The sequence below is a fragment of the Corapipo altera genome, unplaced genomic scaffold, assembly GCF_003945725.1.
Source record: "Corapipo altera isolate COAL_440 unplaced genomic scaffold, ASM394572v1 24, whole genome shotgun sequence".
In the NCBI taxonomy this organism is placed as follows: domain Eukaryota; kingdom Metazoa; phylum Chordata; class Aves; order Passeriformes; family Pipridae; genus Corapipo; species Corapipo altera.
The window spans coordinates 7656727-7677325 of NW_020884903.1; the positions used below are offsets into that span (position 1 = coordinate 7656727).

The 20599-nt window shown below is 35.5% G+C and overlaps 1 protein-coding gene across 2 annotated transcripts in view; it reads right to left on the reverse strand.

Moving 5' to 3' along the window:
* Positions 1 to 282: 282 nt before the first annotated feature.
* The window catches only part of RTTN (rotatin), a 79275-nt gene continuing 58958 nt past the window's right edge, over positions 283 to 20599 (reverse strand). Inside the window, exons 40-50 of one of the 2 annotated variants that reach the window (XM_027650980.1) lie at positions 20192 to 20403; positions 17856 to 17961; positions 14776 to 14870; positions 11259 to 11336; positions 9654 to 9780; positions 7666 to 7865; positions 5604 to 5871; positions 4257 to 4360; positions 3829 to 3898; positions 2183 to 2257; positions 283 to 702 (exon numbers count right to left, since the gene is read on the reverse strand). In XM_027650980.1, the coding sequence (XP_027506781.1) occupies positions 668 to 702; positions 2183 to 2257; positions 3829 to 3898; positions 4257 to 4360; positions 5604 to 5871; positions 7666 to 7865; positions 9654 to 9780; positions 11259 to 11336; positions 14776 to 14870; positions 17856 to 17961; positions 20192 to 20403 (1370 nt within the window). In that variant the 3' untranslated portion in view covers positions 283 to 667. Of the gene's footprint in view, positions 703 to 2182; positions 2258 to 2295; positions 2759 to 3828; positions 3899 to 4256; positions 4361 to 5603; positions 5872 to 7665; positions 7866 to 9653; positions 9781 to 11258; positions 11337 to 14775; positions 14871 to 17855; positions 17962 to 20191; positions 20404 to 20599 lie in introns of those variants that run through there. The other variant, XM_027650981.1, reaches the window with a different exon arrangement.

Here is a 20599-nt window from a genome sequence, read left to right on the forward strand (position 1 = left end):
TGAGGCTATTTATGCTAGTCTAAGTGCCGGTGAACAGAAATTATAGGGTCATATACATTTTATAATTCATTTTGTTAACATGCAGGAAGACAGGATGCAGCCACTGTATGTCCCTAATTTTCAAGGGAAAAGGTGATGAAGGTAAAGCTGTCATTTAAATAAATACATAAAGCCCTTTCCTTAATATTGAAAGAGAAAAGTTTAAAGCATTCACAACGTGATTATAGAGATTTTAGCTCTTAGATTTTAAAAATTGTTTTGATTTTCCAGAATAGCAAACAGAAGTATTTACTTCTGCCATTGCTACAGTTGCTTTCCATAACTGTAAAATGTTGCAAAATAATGAGAAAATAGCAGATAGAGCTATGCTCATTTTGAGATAAACACAGCACTTGCACTAAGGCTTATTGCAACAACAAATGTATTAGTAATTTATCCAGATTTTTCAACATGAATAGTTTCTTCAAGAACTTGTACAGCTTAGTAAAATAGAAATGTGTAATAGAAAACAAGTATCCAGATCTTCTGTGGTCTTATTATATTGTACTTGCATTTAATGAAATCGTGTAACTCTGCAGCCCTTTGTCAGCCCATGAAATCCACACGTATTTCTACGCTTTGAATGAGCTCTCGCCATCCTCATGGGAGTGGTTACTTCCATTAGAAATCATTTGGCATTGAGCGCTCTCACTTTTTGTGTCTCTGAAACAGAAAAAAATGGCAAACTATCTGCATTTTGACTTAGAAATTAATTTATGAGAAAGATCGTTGGAATCAAGTGTGGAGGAGCAGGCATCAGAGTGGGAACAGTTCCAGGCATGGAAAAAGATATACAACAATTGAAAAAGGACTATATTATATGGATTTTACAGTTCTTATGTAGTTTCAAATATGTGTATTGTACGTTACCTCTAGAGTTGTACTGCCCAGGCATGCCACGAGTTGTCTGTTCCATGTTTTCCCCGTTTCACCCTCTGATTGGCTGCAGTGTGGAGAGAGCTACCATTGGACCTCTCCTCTCCCAATTCCTCCCTAGTTCCTCCCTCTTCTCCTGAGTCCCTACTCCTATTCGTTCCCCTGGTTGTCTGTCTCATGCTCCACCCCATTTTCTGGCCCTTTCCATGCCAGAGCTTATATAAGCCCCCTCACACTTTCAATAAACAGCCATTGCACCTCCAACCTTCGAGTTGGATCCTTTGTGCAGTGTCGTGGTCCCACACCCCTTCCCCTCGGACCATGGCAATCAAGTATGTTGAAATATAAGTCTCTGAAGAGCCACCAGTATGAGGGGAAGAGACTTCCCCATTCAAGCACAGACAGTAAATGCTGACTTGCAGAGCTGCCTGCTCTCAAGAGTTGTCCTGCCCGAAGCTGACTGTTCTGCAATACTATGGGATGAGCATTTAACAACCACTTTACAAAATACAATCATCACACAACACAGCAAGTAGAAAAGAATTGGGTTCTGGTGGTCCATCCCTGCTTTTTGCTTGGAGGGGTGGGAGATCAGCCGATAATTACATTTCTAGTAATGACTTAATCCAGCCATAAGCATCACACAGTCAGCTGAATAATTTACAAGCATTGCAAAACAAACAAACAAACAAAAATCCCCTCTGTCAGTGGAAAATCACCCAGTCAGGAAGAAGAGACTAACTACAGATAGACATGGCCCTGCTGTAACTTTCAGAGGTGTTACTCAGGTTTTGCTTTGAATTAACTCACTTCTTTCTGACCCTGACTTAAATAAAATATTTATGTGTTGAAAGAAATTAAAAAACCTGCTAGATACTCCAGAAGCATGGTCAGAAAAACTGTGGTGCTCAGAGATCAATGTATTTTTCCCTCAAACTCTTTAGTATAGAATACTGAAAAACTTAGGACCATAGTTACATAGTAGCACTTAAAAGACAACACAGGCCTGGATAATAGAGAGGTTTTTGCCTCAAGTGAAAGATTTGAAGTGCTTATAAACTAGATACCAATAGATTTTTTTTCTCAAATATTTTCTACAGAATTGTAATGTAACTAAAATGGATGCACACACCTCATGTCCTAAATAAACTGCTATATTAACATAATTGTTACCTGTAGTATCAGCAAGAGCTCTTTTTCAGTTGTTAGCATCTTAAAAAAATGCAGCAGTTTGAATTGAAATCTCCTTCAAAACTAAAACACATACCTTGCTGTTTTGAACCTAAAATAACACAACGGCCAACATTTTCAGTTCTTGAATCTGAGCATACACTGTGCACATCTGCAATGTTAAAAATTACAATTCACCAACAGCAAATGTTGATCTCAAAAACCCCTTTATTAAGAACAATCCAAACCAGAAACTCTAATACTATACAGTAACAATTTCAATGCATAATTTAAGAAAATTATTGATTTTTCACATCCTTTCCCCTACACATTCCTTCTTTTGTGTACATACTTTACATAGTAGCATAATTATAATTTCCCATTGGGATTACAGAATAAATAGTTTGAACCACATATAGTGCAATTTCTTTGGTTCAAAGCAATGAACTCCTTCCTCAAAGGCTTCATAAATTTCTTCCATAGCACATATGCTGCTGCCACAGAACTGTGAATCAGAAGTGCTTTCCTTGAATTTCAGGCTCCCATTGAACAAGCTGTTCAAGTACAACATGAGAAGTCAACTGATGTCACTAACAATCAAGAAGCTGCACTATATTCTCTAAGCATTTTACATAGTAGGCATGTAGTTCATTTTCTTCTGGCTGTGGAGAAGCTAAAAGGAAGAAAAAACAAGATTTGAATTTCTAGTTGATACTTAATACAAAATTACTTTTCCAAAGATTGTACCAAATCCCTTGCTAGAATTTACTTTATGACCTTAACTTCTGCATTATGAGTAGCAAATCAAACACTAGCACTTCATGTTGCAAGGTCTGTTTTGGTTTTCTCTTCAGATAGGACAAAACAGGAAATGTAAAATAACAACAGCCGTACTGAAAAATTCCACCACTGCACTCAGAAGAACAATCTACCATTTTAGCTCAATTACCACTATTAAGTGATCAAACTTTTTATAGCATAGGCTAGTTGAGAACCTTAAGGCAGGAAAATATTGATGACAATATTCATGACATATTACATGACTGTAAGCTATAACAATTACAGCATAAAATCTTTTATACACTATATTTTGATATGTAAATATTTACTGAATTAAAAATCAATAGTTCAGTCTAGGACTTTATGATCTAAAGCAGTATGCAAGTAAATGGGGAGTAATGTTAGGTGCTAGTCCGTAAAAGCTGCATATTTCTACCTTGTTGATTCAACAAGCTGAACCTATAGTATCAAAGCTATTCAAACAATAGTTATGCTCATTCACTTGAGCAAAAAATCTCAAGCTTTCACAATGTCAGGTAACTCACTGTACTCGTTTAAAGATTGGAACCCTTCTCTCTGTGACTGAACACTGTGAGGCTGAGCACTGTTAAGCAAAGTCAATGATAAAAGGAAAATTTTTCCTATCACTAAATTTAGGAATTAACACAGACCTGTACTGTGAAAATAAAGAATTTTGTTGCAAGCATGATCAGATCTACGCTTAGAAACCAAGCTTAGCAATTACACAGGGTCTTATTTATAATTTGTTAACCAAGAGGCATTTTTCTCTATCTGTATTTATAGGATGCCTAACCATAAACCATATTGCTCTTTGTGATTTTAGAGATAAAAGTATCATTTAAAAAACTTGTAGCACAACTAAAACTTATTGCGATGATATAAATTTAAATGTTTTCATGATGGAAAAATAAAGAATTGGCCCTAGGTGGAAGTAAGACTTACTTTTCTTCACTAAAGAATAGGCCTCATCTATTCTTCTCCTTATTGATGGATTCTTCAAAGTCACTTTTGCCTGTAGCACACACAGACACACAAAATAGAATGAGCTGACTTTCTTCCCCACAGGATCACACTTCAACAGCAAAGTTTAGAGAATGATAATAATTCAGCAGAGCATGAGATGCAGGAATTTTAGAATTAACATATGACTGTATTATCATAGAGACTGCATTTATATAAGCTGTCACAAATTACAGAGGACAAGCCGCTTTTTTACCACGTTGTTTAATCTCCTAGACTCAGCAGCTACGCAACTAAAATCAAATGACTACTGTAAAATTCATTATTATTTACTTAGAGACTACTGTATTACAGTTTACAGCATAAAAGTATAACATTACAATTTTTTCAAGCATTTCTCAAATACTAACCTTCTGATAGTTGTGCAGCAAAGCCCAAAGCGAAGCTGCTCCTATTCTCTGAACAGAAGGACTGTCACTTTCCAAACAGGCAGACAGCACTCCAATCGCCTGCTCTAATGAGAGAAATAAAAAAAATAATGAACCCAAAAGTATCTAGAAAATATAATCAAAAGCACACAAATATATTTACATGCCTCAGTTTATTAATGCTTGGAGTACACTTAGTTTTATGGCAAGTTTTGGTATGGCAGAGGAATTACAGAAACTTTATTACTGATTAAATTTCAATATGCTCATGAAATTGGCAGACTACATTGAAAGAAATGTTGAAAACAATATAGCAAAACAAAGACAAGTAATGCTAAAAATTAAGCCATCAGTAACAAAACACGCACATTACGTACAGCCATCAGCTATGCATAGGGACTGAGTAAGCCATGAAACTGTTTTATAACTCCCAGTAGCCACAATTAGAACCACATCAGGGTGGATATTAAGATGTTTCTATTTTCCTTCATACTTATTATGCAGATGATTTGCAACCAATGAGAAATATTTGCCACTCCAGTGTAGGTGCCTTTATTTTCTACCATTGCTCTGAAGCCAGACTTCAAATTTGCTTGTTCACTTCACAACAAAGATTCACAGATTACGTAACTGAATAATAAATGCTTAATCAAGGCAACAAATCCACATCTTAGTTAAAAATAAAAAGCATGAACACTACGGAAAACCTGCTGAGAAGTTATAACAAAGACAAGAGCATTCTCTCTGCAGTTAAATGGGGGAAAGAAACATGCTTTTACAAACAACCAAGAAAAAAGTTCTGTGCGTGTTGTTACATTAAATATATATGCCATGATCATAACTTTATCATTATCATAATCATTTTCCACACATGACAGGACATAAAATAGTTTGTCTCAACATCCATGACTTGTAGGAGCTAATATGGCTTTGCCCAACTGAAACATAGGACCTTCAGTTATTTCAAACTGACTGACACAAAGAATCCTTCAATCCTCCCTAAAAAACTTGCTGTTTGAGAAAACTGCAAAAATCCTTTAATTCATGTGTTACTATATCCAAATGATCTATCTCACAATGAATCTTGATTTTCTTTTTAAAACTATTTATTTGCTTTTCCTTTTATTATTTTAATTGCCTCTCTGCCAAACTATGTGCTCTGTAATCACTTCTACAAAAATAATTTTTATAAAAATGCTTTTCTAAAAAGCAACAATTGAGTTCTTCGTCAGTAACCCAAACTGCAATGAAAATATGGTCTTCTGGAAGCCACAATATTCTCAGAACACAACACATACTTACCATTATATAAGTATACAGAATACTTACCATTACCTAATATCTTTGGTTTATTAGTTGGACTAAAACATATGTTATGTAGAATAAGAAGTGCTAGATGTTGGCTGCTCTTGTGTTTGTATTTACACATTTCCACGATCTGGTCTAAGAAACCATTTATCTTCATGACCATCTGCTGTCCATCTTCTCCAAAAGATATGTTCAGTAGCAGTTTTAGCCAAAGAGTAGACACATTACCAGGATTTTTATTACTTCCTTTTGGTAATGAAAGAGACAAGAAGTTCTGCAGGAAGTTACTCTGTTAAAAGAAAGAAAAAGGATGTTAGAATTCACAGTATTCCATGGCTTGTTTGCTGCTGTTTGACCTTCCAATCTATGTACTTGCCCAAAAACTGGTACTAACATTTCATTCACATATTTCAGGTAACCCATTATTAGTCAAGGACTTTTGAAAGAATTACATATGAAAAAGAATCCACTTCCTGGTTAGAAAGTTAATATGGTGAGATAAAATTTCTTCTATAATAATTTATGCAGGGTAGATAAATAAAAGTTGATCCAGTACGATATATTTCTTTAAAGGCTAATTCTCACCACTATATAGGCTTTCTGTTTTGCACTTAGCATTTCTGCCCAAAAACAAGCTAGAAACATTTTAAGTGAATCCCTGTACAACTCAGATAATGTATTCTTGATTTCTTATTTATTATTGCATGTGTTATTAGCAAATGTTAATAACATCTCAAGTTGGAAGTGACTCATAAGGACCTACAGCACCACTCCTCCCTTCACTGACAGCCAGAGGAATATCCTTTTTTTTTGCCAGATTTGAAGAAAAACTGTATGTCATATCAGTGCAGTTATAGCTCAGGGTTTGTCTCCACTTTAAGGAGATTCTGAGCAGGTGAAAATCTATCACCATGTTACAAGAGGGAGATGTTCTAACAAATTCCTGTGATGATAAAGTCCTTAATATCACTGATGGTAAATTCCCCATCTCATTGAACCTTGACAACATATACAAGCATCTGGTCAAAAGCAAATAACCCACCATACAAACTCGTTGTTTTCTTCACATGAATATAATATTGGTAACTTAATTTTCACAGATGGAATTAGTTATTCAGCATTGCTTACACTTATGAAAGGAGAGTTCAGGAGAGAGAACAAAGACTATCACACTAAAGTGAAACTGAAGAGAGCAAAAGAAGAAAAATTCACAGAACATAACAGCTGCTACAGAAAAGATCTCAAATTCTCTATCAAAAAGTTTGAATATGAGCCATTTTCCAACTTTATGATTAAGTTTTACATAATTAGCATCACAAAAAGATCATATTTCCCTCCGCATTTTCTAACAGGTAATTAGGTCCATGCACAGAACATTGTCAATAGAGATTAAAAGAAATGGTTGTAATTATTAAATTACTATAAAATATGTTAAAAATAAATAACTTTTTCTAATTTCTTTTGTGATAGCTCATCTTATGTCACTACATGGCTGACTTTCAACATGGTCTGACTTCTTTTCCCAAGGTGTTGAATTTATTCAAATGATCAAAGTTTAAGAGAAACAGATTTTTCAAATAACATTTGATAAAACACAGAAAGGATCATTCTATATACAAATTAAAAAACAATAAGACACTACATAAACAAGAATGGATTTCTATCTAACATCCAACTACTGACATGTAGGACATCTTCCCTAAAACTTCTATAAAGATTATGTTTCACACAGTATACCTAATGATTTATACAACATTTAATTTCTTGTTTACTCACGTGCAGTTTGTTCTACCGCATGCTCACTTTCATGATCCAATAGTGATTGCTACTATATATATGGGTTTTAAAAATTTTACACACCAGTGAAACTGAGAGGTTATAAAAGGTTGCATCTGTCCAGACTATGAATTTCAGGCTGCTTGTAGGGAACAGTAACACAACTAACTGAGAAGACAAAATGGTTTTGATTCCTGCAGAAGCATTTCTATATGATCACAGGACACTCCATATTGAAAGACAAGCATTTATTAAAAAGGAAACTGCAACCATCACATTGCTAAAATCAAGAACATTATTTACTTACCTTCTGAATAATGCCTTTACAGTCATGAGACAGAGCAAGGTTAGAAATTAGACAGAAGACCACCTGCTGAACTGGGCTGCTATCATTTGACACTTGGGAAGCCAACCTCAAGATGTTATGCATTAATGAATTGCCAGCTGCACCTCGTGCAGACAGAAGTGATGATTGTCCACCACTGGTCCAACAAAGTGAAGCACAACCTTAAAGCAATGAAACATCATATTAGAAATGCAGATACATATTCAAAAGAAAAACCTATAGAAAGAGCATCCAGCAGCTTAAAGTTGAGATGGAATTTTTGAAAGGATTTGTTACTTATTTTTTCTTTGAACCACAATGAAGTAAATGGGACATACTTTGAATAGAAACCTGCCTGAATGTGGCAGTTTACCGGAATAGGCATCTACTGTTCTATTGTTCCAAAATCTAAGAGGCGATTCTGCTGTTAAATAGAAGCCATTGCTCCGCCTCAGAGCGTCTCCTTAAAAACTGGAACATTGTATTTAAGGCATTATACTATTATTTGGCAACAGAATCTGAAGGGATCCTCTGAAAATGGTTCAGAAAATAGATGTCTCTGCATAATCTGAAAGGACTAATATGAGTTTTTTAGTATATTTTTCCTGAGAAATAAAAGCACTGTCTGCACCTGTCATTACACTGTACAACAGCAGCACGCACAAACCTAGGCTATAGAGCTACAAGTTCAAATTAACACAGCAGCAGGGAACAACTATGTTACCTGCCTGATGCTTATGCACAAATATAGATATAAACCTTTTTGTCTAGTGGCATTTGCCATCCGTAACAAAGGTTAACTTCTGCCATGGCAAAAGTAAACAAAAATGAGACAGTGTTTAACTGTTACAAATATCTACGTGCATTTCTTTGACTACACTGAGAAGGGGTTAACGAGTTCAGAGTAGGTAGATTTGGGACACTTCATAAACCAGCTATTCTGAACAGAAAGAAAAAACATGATTGATCAGAGAACACTTGCTCTTATCAGCAAGAAAAAAAAATGCAGTCTAGAGTCGCTCAGCGTTAAGAAACAAGAAAGACCATCAGAACTTCAGCTTGATTTCTTCCACGTTGACACGACACTATATTTAAATTTTATACCCTGTGGTTGACTAATAGACATTTGAGCTTTCTTCAGTCCATATTAAAAAAAAAATTCTTTATGAAAAAAAAAGCCATTGCAAGATCATTTAGGTCTGGAGACATTAACTTAAAAAAAAGAGTGAAAAAAGCTCAAGAGACTTTTCAGTTAATATATTTTAACCTTGCTAACTCTTTTATTGTATCTTGACAAGGAGAAATGAACAGACACTTACATGTCTCTTCAAGGCACTAGCAAAACATTTTCTGAGTAAATAACCAGGATATGGAATAAGAAAAATCCATACTAGAAAAAAGATCATGTTTCTAGTAGTGGGGATAATTATCAATGGAAATAACAGATAAGTTTGCTCAAATGAAGAAGAAAATCCTTATGAAAAATATACGAACGCAAGCTACTGAGTCGAAGGCATAAATAAATGGAAGAAATTTAATATAAAATATTAAATTTAATATTGACTATTTTAAAACTGGAATGTTCTCAATAAGGAGCGAAGTACAAACCATGTAAGGTACTCATATACCGTTCTCTATCAAAGAATTCTTAGAGTAGTACTTCTATAACATAACTATTCAGCTTTGTAGGACATTCAGTGAAACCTTCAAACATAATGGTTTGAATTAAATGCTACTTAATCCTTTAGTACAGTTGTAGTCTTGCTAAATCCAACAGTCTGAAACAGGATCTGAATAAAAGTCTTGAATGTATTAAAATCAAAACTCTTTATAGACTTTGATGAACCAGCGCTTTTATATTTTCCTCTTATGGTAGCAATAAACTTTCTTTTACTTTTATTATGCTTTTCCATCTTAATTATTCTGGAAAAAATATTTTTATGTTTTACATCACAAAGTGACTCTCATACCTGCAGGATAGTTTGCAGTGTAGACACAAAGCAAATGCAGACCTGTTTGCATTGAGGAGTCATCAGTTAAAAACCACGGCCATAGTGAATGAAGAACAGGAACAAGATGAGTTTTGAGCGCTGCCACCTGCAAAAACATGAGGAAGAATTTAAACTACTATACTCTTAAACACTTTTAAAATGAAGTATAGTGAGAAAAGCATATTGTAATCTTATGTCGTTTTATCTTATGGTTTAAAAGATTGTACAGAGAACTGACACCATTTCAACACCAATGAAATTAACTCTATGCAAGCGAAAACCTGCATGTTTTCAATTACTGAGAGACATGCAAACAAAAGTAAAGACTTATTCATTCCAACTGTGATTGTTCAAGAGCTCTCTATTCTATAGTTTTATTCAACTCCAACTAAAGTAATTATTGGAACTCAAAAAGCATGGAAATACAAAAATGCAGTTGTGTACAGAGTAAATGATAGAAATCTTCAGTTATCAACAGAAACCTCCTTATCTTCTCCAAGCAATTGTCTCTGCAGATCCTGATCAAAACAAGAAAAACAATCCATAATAATCTTAGCTGAGATTATGGCACAACCAAGTTATGGGGACCTTAGGGATAATTAGATTCCTTATTCAGAAACAGGTGTTCTCTATACAAAAGGAATGCTAATACATGCCCTAGAAAAGGGGTACTTCTGGAAAATCAGGAAATCTTGTGGTTCCACTAATGTATGCAGTAAAAGTAGAACAAGTTGTATAAATAGCACAAGTAACACAATGCCAAGACAAATTAATCTGTGAAAGAGAAAATGAAAATAAATATGTGAATGGTATTGGCAATAAGAAAGAGCAAGAACAGTGATCAGAAAGAATAGAGGAAAAAATGAGAAAAGGTAATCTAGTATTTTCCCCATGGAAAAACAGCTAGGCAGAACTGAAGTTGAAAAGAATTTGAGAAGAACAGAGAAAAAGATAAAGAATGTGAAATGAAAAGAAGAAATTCAAGATTCTGAGCAAGAAAAACTATTTTTAAAAAATCAAGATGCAAACAAAACTGTGTTGTGGAAGATTAGTGCAATTTAACTCAGATAAAGAAAAGTAAATGGCAAATTATTATTTAGGGTTTGTTTTTTGTTTAGTTTTGTTTGTTTGAGTTGGTTGGGGTTTTTTTTGTTTTGTTTTGGGTTTTTTTGTCTTTCAGAAAAGAAAATAAGGAGAGAGGAATAAGGAGAGGAAACCACTTCCCAAGATCTCAAGCTATTCCTATGTGCCTTTCTGGTGGCCCCACACTTTTCTCCACATTCCTTTTTCATATGATATGCTTTGAAAATTAGAATTATTTAATTAAGCAAAACAGAAGTGGATATAAAAGATAAAAACCATCTGAAACCATCAGGAGATGATGTTCCAATAAGACCATCGAGTTCCTAATGCATGTATGAAATATTCTTGGAAACTGGGAATAATAGTGAAATTTGAAGCATTTCCTGCTATTAATATTAAACTTAAATTTAGCCAGCTTGAAAATAACTTCAAAGTAGAAAAAAAATTATCTTCGTTAGCTAACTGAATGTGTTCACATTACTTCAGTATAAGAATACTTACTTTGCATTCTTCATTTTGAAAGAGACAGTTCCTGAGGAGCTGCATAGAACACCTTAAATCCTTGAGAAGGTTCTCCTCCTATCCAGAGAAAAATAATTGAAGATTGCCAACATAGGACCAGAATGAATTTTGTACAAGGAAGAAAGAGATTTCTAAGGAGAAGTGCAAATCTAAGGCATTAGCATTTGGGTCACATCTCTTCCGCAGTTTTCTTCTGATCTCAGGTAGGATTCATCTCATATTTACTAAAGACATTTATAACAAGTTACTTAGAGTCATCCTCATCTCTCTTATAACCCACAGAGACTATTTCTAGGGACACCAATCTGACCAAATGCAGACATCAGCTCCATTTCTCTTACAATTAATGAAGAATGGGTGGGAACATTCCCAAGAATTGGTTCCATCCTAAAGATATCTAAAACAAGTCAAATGAATCACTCCTGAGAAGCACCTTTCTTTTTCCTCGGATAAAAACAAGGTTAAACTAACTCTGTCTTGCAGATCTCTACATTTGGTCAGACCAATCCATCCTTATATTCCCAGGGTCTTAGCCTCCCATCCTTAATAAAGGAAATAGCTTCCAACCTGATAAGAAAATCACGAAGATAAATACAGATCATTGGACAGTGAGGTACTATACTGAGATTAAAGTATACAAGTAAACAAAAAATCCATCTTCATGATAGAGCTGTGACACTAGAGGCTAATGATCGCTGACCTAACTTCTATAAGGTTGACACAGTAAAACACTTATGAAAGATGATCAAATTCCAACAAGCCTCTTCACCACAGCATACTATTTCTGCCTTATAAAGGAACAAAAATGTAAAATAGGATTTATGCTTAATCTCGGACAAGGTGAAGCAATAAGGTATGCTTATAAATCATAACATGCACAGTTGATGACATTCAGAAATGAAGTAACAGTCTATCCCCCAAAGGTTAATGAAAGTCAGGTATAGTAGATAAAGAAAAAACATACAAGTCTTCATTACAAATACATTTTATAACTGGTTTGTCTCACTTTTAGCCAAATAAAATGCTATCTCCAAGACACTATTCCAAGGAATTCCCTGTGTATTAATTTAGTTAATAAATATAACAACTCTAAAATGCCACAAGCTATAACTCATATTTAATGTATAATGTTCTAGGAGGCTACAAAAGTTATGGATTCTGTTGATTGCACTGTTGTATTTACTTGTTTTAGGATAACTTGATTTTTACTAAGATCCTATTTTTAAGGGCTTTTTTCGAAAGCTTGGCTATTTGTAAATACTTCCCATGCTCTTGGTTAGTATCACATTAATTATTGTGAAAGAAAAGGAATATCAGCTAAAACACATCGGTTGCCCTGAGAATGAAGCTAGGTTAAACACATTTTTCTCAACAATTAAAAATAGAGAAAGAAAAAAAAGAAAGCAACTCTCATCACTTCTTTTTGAGAGTTGTGCCTTGAAGTGGGCCGAGGGGCAGTTTTGTGAATGATCAGCTAAGTCTGCTATGAAAGCAATGTCTCAGTTTCCTTCACATGAAACTCTTTGTCATTATGCACTACATATGATGCTTACATACACTTACATGTGAAGTAGCAACCTACAGTCCCAGCTCAGCAGGGAAATCTGCCACAAAGTCTTGCAAATCTTTCAAAGAATTTTTAATTCTTTGAATTAAAAAGCCTTTCTGACCTTTCTCAGAGGCTTCTTTCCTCTAATTTCTTTCAAGTTTTAAATTCCTTCTATGTTTAGCAGAGGAGCAAATGTCCCCAGCTTCCCTCTTCTCACCCCAAAAAAATACAAAGAACTAGCTGACTTCAACTTTACAAGACATATCCAGGGCAGGACACCTTTCAGCCTCCAACCCTTGAAGAAGGGATAATAAATATGTTTAGTAGCTCTGAAGAAAAAATATTGTAGCCTTCAAATGTCAGGGTCAAACTTAAATTTTTTTAAGAGTTCATTGTTTTAAAACACAGTTCCACACTCTCACGTATCAGGGCTAATGTCTGTGTCAAAACCTCAGAAAAATACTACTGAGCACAAGAAATGCAGAAATACTCTGCAGGAAGATGTTTTCTGCAATTTCTGCTTTATGTGGGAGTGGACAAGATATCAAACTTGACAGCAGAGGTTACTGCCTGTATTTTATATTTTAATCATTCTCTTAGATGAAAGTGGCAGAAAATAACCAGATTGCAAAAAAAATCTTATGAAACTGTTGTATGATGGTAAGACATATCTAGATGTGGTAAGGAAGAGTTGGGTGATATGAGAGTCTGGAATAACTGGAAGGAAGTTAAAAAAAAAGGCTAATTAAAAAAATTGTGAATGGAGAAAAGAAACTGGGAGTGCAGGCGGCAGAAGGACCGCAAGTGTGACGTTAAAAAAAAAAAAACTGACAAGAAATTAAAACCAGGGGCAATTAAGTCTGATGAGAAGAAACTGAGATGCCTAGACCAAGTTTGAAGACGAACAGAACAGAAAGTACAATTGGAAGCCAGATAATAGGAGAAGGGGGAAAGTAAAAAAAATATGATTTACATTCATAAGCAGACTGAAAGTGGTTTTGGGATGGGAGGGAGATTGACTGACACAGGAATAGATAAAAACAAAATGGCTAGCACTGGTTGAAAGACAATGAGAAAGAAAACTTGAAAAAACAAAAATTATTATTGTGGAAACAAGATGGGAAAAATTAGCTAGATTGGATAGAACCATGAAGTCACGGCTGGAAGTCCAACTATGTTTGAAAACAATACAGTACTCTGATATTGCTGTAAGGCTAAATATCATAAATTACGAGCACTGACAGATTACAAAAGGATGTTTGTGTACGTAAGCTAATGTCTGAAACTGAACTTTTACCCCTCAATCAGAAGCCTTCTAGTTGCTGACTTCATCCAGAATGAGCTACTTCTGACAACCTGGACTAAAAGTGGGAAGTCCTGAATCCTCCAATTAATGAAAAGACATGAGACTGAGACAAAACCAGTAACTCAGAGGCTGATCATGTGTTGTACTTTGCACATAGATTAAGTTACAGTAAACAGGAGCTTGGAGTTCCAGAAAGAAAAGTTGGTGCAAAAAGGATTCCTGAAAAGGAATTGTCTCTAAAACAAAGAAAACAAAAAAAAAAAAGAAGAACATGAAGATCCTGGCTAGAGGAAGAACCCTGCAAGTGGGAGAAGATCCTAAGGGCTAGAGAGATGCATGGAGAAAAACACCAGTACATGCCCAGGGGTTTTGTCCAGCAAACACCCAAGACAGAACAGCTGCAATTTATGAACTGATGTGATTTTCTGCCTGACATTCCTGAAGTAGCAGTCATCTCCATGTTGGAAAAGGAAGCTGAGACCTAGTAAGACTTTATAGAAGCTCCAGTGTCCAAATCCACTACAAGTTGTCTCATCTGTGACAGATACAATCAGTATCTTCCTCAAGAAAGAAAAAACAAACCAAATGAAAGAGAGCTGGGAAGTGCCTTATCATATCAGTCTTCTGGCTTTTATAGCTACCTTTTTCCTCTGTGCTTTCCCAGGCTTTAGGGAATCCAAGTTCAGTTGTGCGTGAATGTGCTTCATGTTTTCTATACAGCCATCTATCAGGTCAGCTGGAAGACAAAAACCAGTAACGTTTATAATTACATTCACATTCAAAAACATTTTAAGAAACACAAAATATCTTTCTGGCAATGATCTTGTTATCTTCTTAATATCAGGAAGTAACTAACAGTTTCTGAGATCAAGTGCATCCAGTTGAATGATCTCGAGAAGCCAGAATACATTTGAGTCCTCTTGCAACAGAGTCCCATGAGAGGAATGCCAAAAGGAAGGACTGGTAAGACTGACAGAGGAAGATGATTTGAGAGAGGATAATAAGTCATAACTCTTCAGGATATTTTCAATGATGCTGCTTAGAAGAGTGAAGCTTCAAGAGGTTAGGGCACCCATTTGTATTACCCAGCCCTTCCCTAATAACAGCAGATTTGCTGCACGTGAGGTGGGACAAAGGAAAGCAATTGTTCAGGTGACTCAAAGTGCAAAATGGAGAGTTATGTAACTGACAGGTGGACTGTACAGTGGCTGAGGTGGTTAGATGCTCACTCAGAGGGTAGGAGTCAGTGGCACAAAGTCCAGATGGAGACTGGTGACAAGTGGTGTCCCTTGGGAGTCCATGTTGGGTTCGGTACTGTTTAATGTATTCACCATAATATAGTGGGATTGAGTGCACCCTCAGAAAGTTTTCAGATGACACCTAGTTGAGTGGTGTGATTGACATGCCTGAGGAATGGGATGTCATCTAGAGGGACCTGGACAAGCTCAAGAAGTGGGTCCAGATAAACCTCATTATGTTCAACAAGGTGATGTGCAAGGTGCTGGACTTGGGTTGGGGCAATCCCAAGTATCAATACAGGTTGGGGAATAAAGGGATTGAGAGCAGTCTTGCTAAGAAAGAATTGGGGCTGTTGGTGGATGAAAAGCTGGACATGACTTGGAAATGTGCACTTAGAGTCTAGAAGGACAAATGCATCATGGGCTGCATCAAAAGCAGCATGGCCAGCAGGTTGAGGGAGGGGATTCTGCCTCTCTACTCCTCTCTGGTGAGAGCCCACCTGGAGTTCTGCATCCAGCTGTGGGGGCCCTGGCACAGAAAGGTCCTGTTGGAGTGAGTCCAGAAGAGGACCATAATAATGATGGGAGGGACGTAATAGATCTATGAGGATAGACTGAGAGAGTTGGGATTGTTCAGCCTGGAGAAGAGAAGGCTCCAAGGAGACCTGATTGCAGTCTTCCAGTACCTAAAAGGAGTGTATAAAAGATGGGGACAAATATTTTAGCAGGGCTTGTTGCAATAGGATAAGGGGTAATCATATTAAATTATGAGAGAGCAGACTTAGGTTAGATATGAGGAAGAAATTTTTCACGATGATGGTGATGTAGCCTTATCCAGTTGGGTCTTGACAATGTCCAAAGACAGAGACTGCGCACGATGTCTAGTCACTGCTTTACTGCCTTCAAAGGTTTACTTACAGGCAGTCTGACCCTCAAGTTTCAATTTATGCCCATTCTTTCTCATCCTCCTTCACCATGCACTGCTATGACAAACCTGGCTCTATCTTCTTCAAAATCTCATAGGTATGAGAAGACTGCTATTATGTCCTCCCAAAACCTTATTTTCTCCAAGTTGAACATAGTCAGTTCCTTCAGCCTTTCATCTAAGGACAAGTGGACACAATCACCTTGGTGGCCCTCTGCTGAACTCCAGTTTGTTGACATTTCTTGTACTAGGGCAAAACTGGATGCACTGTTCTAGATTTAGTGTAACAAGAGGTAAGTAGAGGAAAGGTAATCCTTTCCCCTTGATCTGCTGGCTGTGTTCCTGTTAATACAGCCCAGGATGCTGTTAAGTCTTCTCACATTCAGCTTGCTTCCTACCAGGCCCATTTCAGCTCTCCAGTCAGCCTCTACTGCTGTAAGTGGTTGCTCCTTTTGAGGTGCAAGACTTTGCATTTTTAACTTAAAGTAGTCCTCTAGAGCTGAACAGATGATGTTAGAGCTACAGGTGTCTTAAGGACATTGAATCCCAGAAGTCCTATTCCTCTTTTTCTAAGACCTGTATTGCATGACAGCGAGGATGACTTGAAGACTTCGCAAGCACAGAACATGATGCACTTCCTGCAGTGGTAGTGCCTTCACAGAAAGTCATATCTTTGATGATCTAGTAGGTCATCAACAGAAGAAGGACCTTAATTGAAGTAAGGGTTGAGTACAGCACCAATACACTGAGAAAGAGCAGAAAGCACAGGATTTGAAGTTCAGTGTTTTCTGCCACTATTGGGATCAGACACTCAATAGATATGTCCAGGCTATCTACTTAAATATAGTGTAGGTTTAAAAAGCAGAAAAAAACCCAACTGGGAGATATAAGGAACAAGAAAGCACCCAGGATAAAGTGAACTTGGACTAACCAGAAGGTATTAAACGCATGATACACGAGAAATGCAAATTAAGTACTCTCTGCTGCATTCTAGAGGGCACAAAAAGCATTTGGTTAGAAGTTGGTTTACTACTGTAAACTTAGGCATGAAAGATATTGCATAGCAAGGGAAGAAGGTCCTACTTAAACTGTAAAAGGGGACTAAATAAACAAAGAGGCAGGGAAGAACAAAGTTGAGAAAACGAAATCTCTTTTTGTCTAGGTACAGCCAGAACTGAGAACACAGGCCATACTTTCACCTACAAAAGTACTGGCACAGCATAAAACAAGAAATGGAAGATACTGTCAATAAAAAAATCTCCAGTTTCAAATGGATGAACATGCCATTAGTGGTAAAAGCTCATGGGACTCTTCTCACTCTAACACAGAGCTGTGACTTCACCACAAGTTTTTAGACTGGTTATAACATAATATTTTATTTGCAGCTGAAAACTTTTAACTATTAAAAAGATTTCATAATAAAAATCTGAAAAAAACCCTGCCACTGAAACCTAGGTCTTTTGCTTTGACAAAAACCATTATGATTTAAAGATAATATGAAAAATACCTGCGAGCATTTGATTCACAAATCATTTAACATTCAGTTTGAAATGCTCACCTTCCAAAGCACATTTCTGGGCATTTTTACTGACAGCTAACAAAGACAGCAGTGCATTTGTAGCAACTTCTTTCAGCACATCCTTTGAAGATTTTCTTTCACAGACCTACAAAAAATGCAATTTCATTACCGAAATGAAGTGACCATATTAAAAATAGTAGTCATATCTATAAATAGGTTGTCATAGTCTACATTTTCATTTGGATGATTCATCACTATATTCCTATATGGAGTTCTTTTTATAAATATTCATGTTTATAGACAGTCTGCATTAAAGTGTTTAATTATTTTTTGTAATTAAATATTTTTTTTTAATTAAATTTTTCTTCTTTTGCTTGCAAGCCCACTCCTCTTACTTTTTTCTTAACATTCTACCTAGGTTCTCAGCCTGGGCATTCCAGACTTTTCCTAATATTCAAGGTCAGCTATTGCAGACAATTAATTGATGTGCCTTTAGTGCAATCTCATTTTCCTTCAACACAATGATGAAGAAGAGACATTAAATACAGTGAAATTCCTGGGAATAAAAGTATCACTGCTAACTATTTTAGATACTCTTCTAAACACTGAAAAATAGTATTTTGTCTTATTTTTGTGTGGTCTTTGTAAGCATAAAACCTTTTCTAATAACATAAGTATAATCTCTGTGTTTTCAAAAGAATATTTATCTGGAGTCATATAAAAGACAGTTGAAAGACAAGGAGCTGTCTGTGCTTCATATATGATCCACTAGAGAATTTTTTCCATCTAGCAATTTTCTCTAAAATATCATGTCAATACTGACATCCAATAAAATGGCAAATGACATGCATTGTAATCAGAAGAATACAGTAAAATAAGAACAGTTACTGGATCATAGTAAAAAGAAAAACATATTTTAAAGTTAACCAAAAATACATCATCTTAAGAAAAACTTTATACTTCAGATAGAAATCTTAATCTACCTATCCATAAAACCTCACAGATTTTACCCCTACTTACATCATGTATTAATGGCCTAAGAAAATTTTCAAATTTTAATATACAATAAAATATCAATGTATTGCTCTAGGGTTATCATTTACTGAAGGGTTCACTGCAACCAGGAGTGAAAAGGTCAAGGAATAAAGACTAGTAAGTTGATAATTTGAAAAAAAACCCCAATAGTTCACTGATAAGGACAACTGACACCAAATTAAAGCACCAAAGCATGGACTGCATTCTGCATTTCCAACAAAAAAAGAAATTTACATTTAGACTACAACTGTTTTTACTAGATCCATTGTGAAATCTCTGTTTAGAGGCTATAGAGCCACAGTGCTGCAACACAGCAGCAAAAGAACACAGTGTGTGTAACAGATGCTAGCTAGATCAGGTCAAATCTTGGTAGGAGTAAGGTTATTCTACAAGAGTTCAGCACCCATAGGAAGAGAGGAGATGAAATTATATTAACAGAGCATTATTTTGGTCACACCATCCAATATGCATGAATAAATGTCAAATAAATTACGTTTTACATAGCAAAATAGTACTAAGATACTTATTAACCAAAATAGTTGCAAGACAATGAGTCCAGAACATTAGAAATCATAAACTACATTATATAAAATGTGCATCTTTCAGAAAACACTACACTTTGAATCATGGTTCACTATTATTGTTACAGTGACAAACTGCACATGTAACTTTGCATTTAACAATCCACAAATAAGTGAAGGATGCAAATACAAAAAAGGTAAATGAATCTTTTAAGGTAGTGTATAGAAGTAAAAATAAGAACAGTGAGATTACATTTATCAAGACAGAACATTCAGAATAAGTATCTAAGAAAAAACCATCTTGTCACCAATATAGATTATGCTGGGCAACAAGTTCCTACAAGAATTAGCAAAAATACGCTAATACATTAAATACAACAACACTGACCTTATGCTATCATGGAATGAATTAGAAGGCTTAATGATTCATTTTGTTAAAAAAATTTTACAAAGGCAGCTGTTAATGGGAATAACTGTGTCTCAAACCTTAAAAACATGATTACATGTTCGGAAAATTGGGGAAAAAAGTGCATTGGCATTTGGCCAGAGATGTTCTATCTGTGTATCATCTTCTCTGTGTAGGATTTCACACCATATTGTTGCAGCATAATTGCCTTGCAAGGCACTTCCTAGAAGTTGCTTCTTTGCAATTCTTCTATCTTATTACATGAATTTCAAAAATGAGTGTAATAGATGTCTCAAAGATGTCTTGGTTTATAACTGGAAACAATTGATTTTTCATTAGGTAACTACATATTCTTTTTTAATGAAATACAAAAATGCAAAATTTTGTATTTTAAAATGTCAAATTTCAAATACCTGAATAATTAATGCAGTAAGTTGAGTTACTGATGCCTGGCATCCTTCAATGTGCTCCAGAAGAAAGCTAATAGTTGGATTCTGACATACGCGTGGTTTATCTTGGAGCTGTCTTCTTCCTTCTTCATTCAAAAGGACAGAGAGGAACTGTAAACTAGCCACATATAAAGCAGGATATGTGGTAGACAGATGAATACAATCAGAAATGGTATCTGAAAGGTTTAACAAAAAAAAAAAATTTTACATTTCATTATGAATAAAGCTCAAGGGCTTTGGAACTCAGAAAGACTTATCAAATAAAGTGTGTGAGCCAAGAGGCAGTAATACCTGTACACTGCACAAGGAATACTACAAATTCTATGCATCTAGTAAGTCTTTAAAAAAAATCTAAGAAAGAAAAGTTTGAGT